General features: G+C 52.1%; 1 protein-coding gene across 1 annotated transcript; it reads right to left on the reverse strand.

Annotated features, from left to right (window-relative positions):
• Positions 1 to 52: 52 nt before the first annotated feature.
• Positions 53 to 1,230, reverse strand: GUITHDRAFT_147478 (hypothetical protein; the record flags this gene model as incomplete). The annotated part of the gene is made up of 2 exons (XM_005821004.1): positions 53 to 799; positions 856 to 1,230. The coding sequence occupies 2 exons, from the start codon at positions 1,228 to 1,230 to the stop codon at positions 53 to 55; spliced, it is 1,122 nt and encodes a 373-aa protein (XP_005821061.1).
• Between the last annotated feature and the right edge of the window lie 574 nt (positions 1,231 to 1,804).

Below are 1,804 nucleotides of genomic sequence, written 5' to 3' on the forward strand. Positions count from 1 at the left end.
CCCTTTGGTGTAGTATAACATCTCAAGACGTCCAGCAGCATTCTCCTCCTCCTCACGAGCAGATGTTCTTGGTCTCCTGGGACTTGGACACTGAATGATGAATGATTGGAATCGAGCCCATGAACGCCTCCATCCATCTCCCGGCCTCCGCAGGCGCAAACCCGATCCTCCGGAAGACATTGTGGAAGGAGTTGGAGGAGAGGAAGCTGTCGGGGCAGCTCTGGCTCCTCTCCCTGATCTGCTCAAAGTCCTCCTGGGTCCACTCCGCCTGCTGCAGCAGGAGCTCGAGCCCCTTGAGAAACTTGTTGGCTTGCGCTGGGAGGATCTGGAAACCAACCCATCCCACGAACGACTTGCTGTCTCGTCCTCCAACGGCCTCGAACCTCCTCTCGTTGGAAACATCCTCGCAGTCCGAGTCGGTCTCGAGAAAGTCCAGGGGCACGATGAGCTGTTCCTTGGCGGACATCTGAAAATAGAGGAGGAGCGCTTCCTTCTGCTTCTTCAGCTTCATCGCCTTGCAGTAGCTGATCTGCTTGTCGAAGGTGGGGTTGGCGGAAACCACCTGCAGCTTGGCCCAGCGCTCCTTGAGCTTCTTGAGCTTCTCCGCCCATCGCTTCTGACCCCGACGGGCGATCTCCTGCATCGTGCTTGTTTGCTCCTCCGTCGACTCTTGGCTCACGTCCGACAGGTCCTGATCGTGCGTGTTGGGGTTCAGGGGCGGCCTCTTGGATTTCTTTTGGGGGGCATGCGGGCCGTTAAGGCGTTTGCGCTTGTAGCCTCTGCTTTGAGATGGACGCTCCTGAAGGAGAGAAGAGAGTCAGATTCAACCAGAGACAACCACATTTGAATGTTCACCGGAAGGAATCTTGAATTCTCCGCCAGCTTCGGCTTCATGCTGTCCAGTATGGACTTCACAGTGCTGAGGATCTCCACGCACTCCTGTCGGCAGCACTTTTGAGCCATGCTTCGCAGCTTCGAGAGCCAGGGCTTCAGCGCTTCGCTCACATTGCTCTGCTCCAGCACCTCTCGCTGAAACACAAAATCTTCGAAGAGAGCAGTGAGTTGCTCCCACACCTGGTAGTCGACTTCTCCTGCCCTTAACAGAGCGAGGCAGTATGCAACCCCGACCTCCTCGTTCCCGCAGTTCATATAGTCTATCTTCAGGCGTTGTATGTCCGACGGGATGCTGTCGTCGTCCGGAAATTCAAGCTCGTATCGTTGATAAGACATGCTCTCTCGTTCGGTTCTGTTACGGGTGTATGTATTCTACTTGAGCGGATCTGGAAGCGAAGGGTCAGTAAACGAGGCGACAACATTTTCACAACATCTCAAAGCAGAATTGAAAATGTGGGATTGTAAGGAAAATAAGTTATGATGGGGAGAAAATGTATAAACTCAATGTTGGAAAATGGGACCGTGCTTCGAAGCAAAAGTGCGCAATAGAATCCTAGACAGCAACAAAATTTTGAACAGGATCTCATGACAAAATGGTCAAAAAGAGGAGAGAGGAATTCAAAGGAATAGCAAACAGAGCAGAATAGAGAGATAGAAAATGTGAAAAATGTGCTCCAGATAATTGTCAACTCGGTGGCAGGGAAGCAGGGAGGTGATGTTGTTGATGATGATGTTGTTGTTGTTGTTCTTGTTGATGGTGATGATGATGGGAGAGTTTGGTAGGAAAAGAGAGAGAAGGCAGGTCTGAAGTCAGAGGACAAGTGTCAGAGGATACAAATGATAGGAAGCGAGGGAGGGGGGGGGGGTTGCGGGAAGAAGCGGAGACGAAAAGGCGAAGCGACGTAAGTAC

This window comes from Guillardia theta, assembly GCF_000315625.1.
Source record: "Guillardia theta CCMP2712 unplaced genomic scaffold GUITHscaffold_156, whole genome shotgun sequence".
In the NCBI taxonomy this organism is placed as follows: Eukaryota; class Cryptophyceae; order Pyrenomonadales; family Geminigeraceae; genus Guillardia; species Guillardia theta.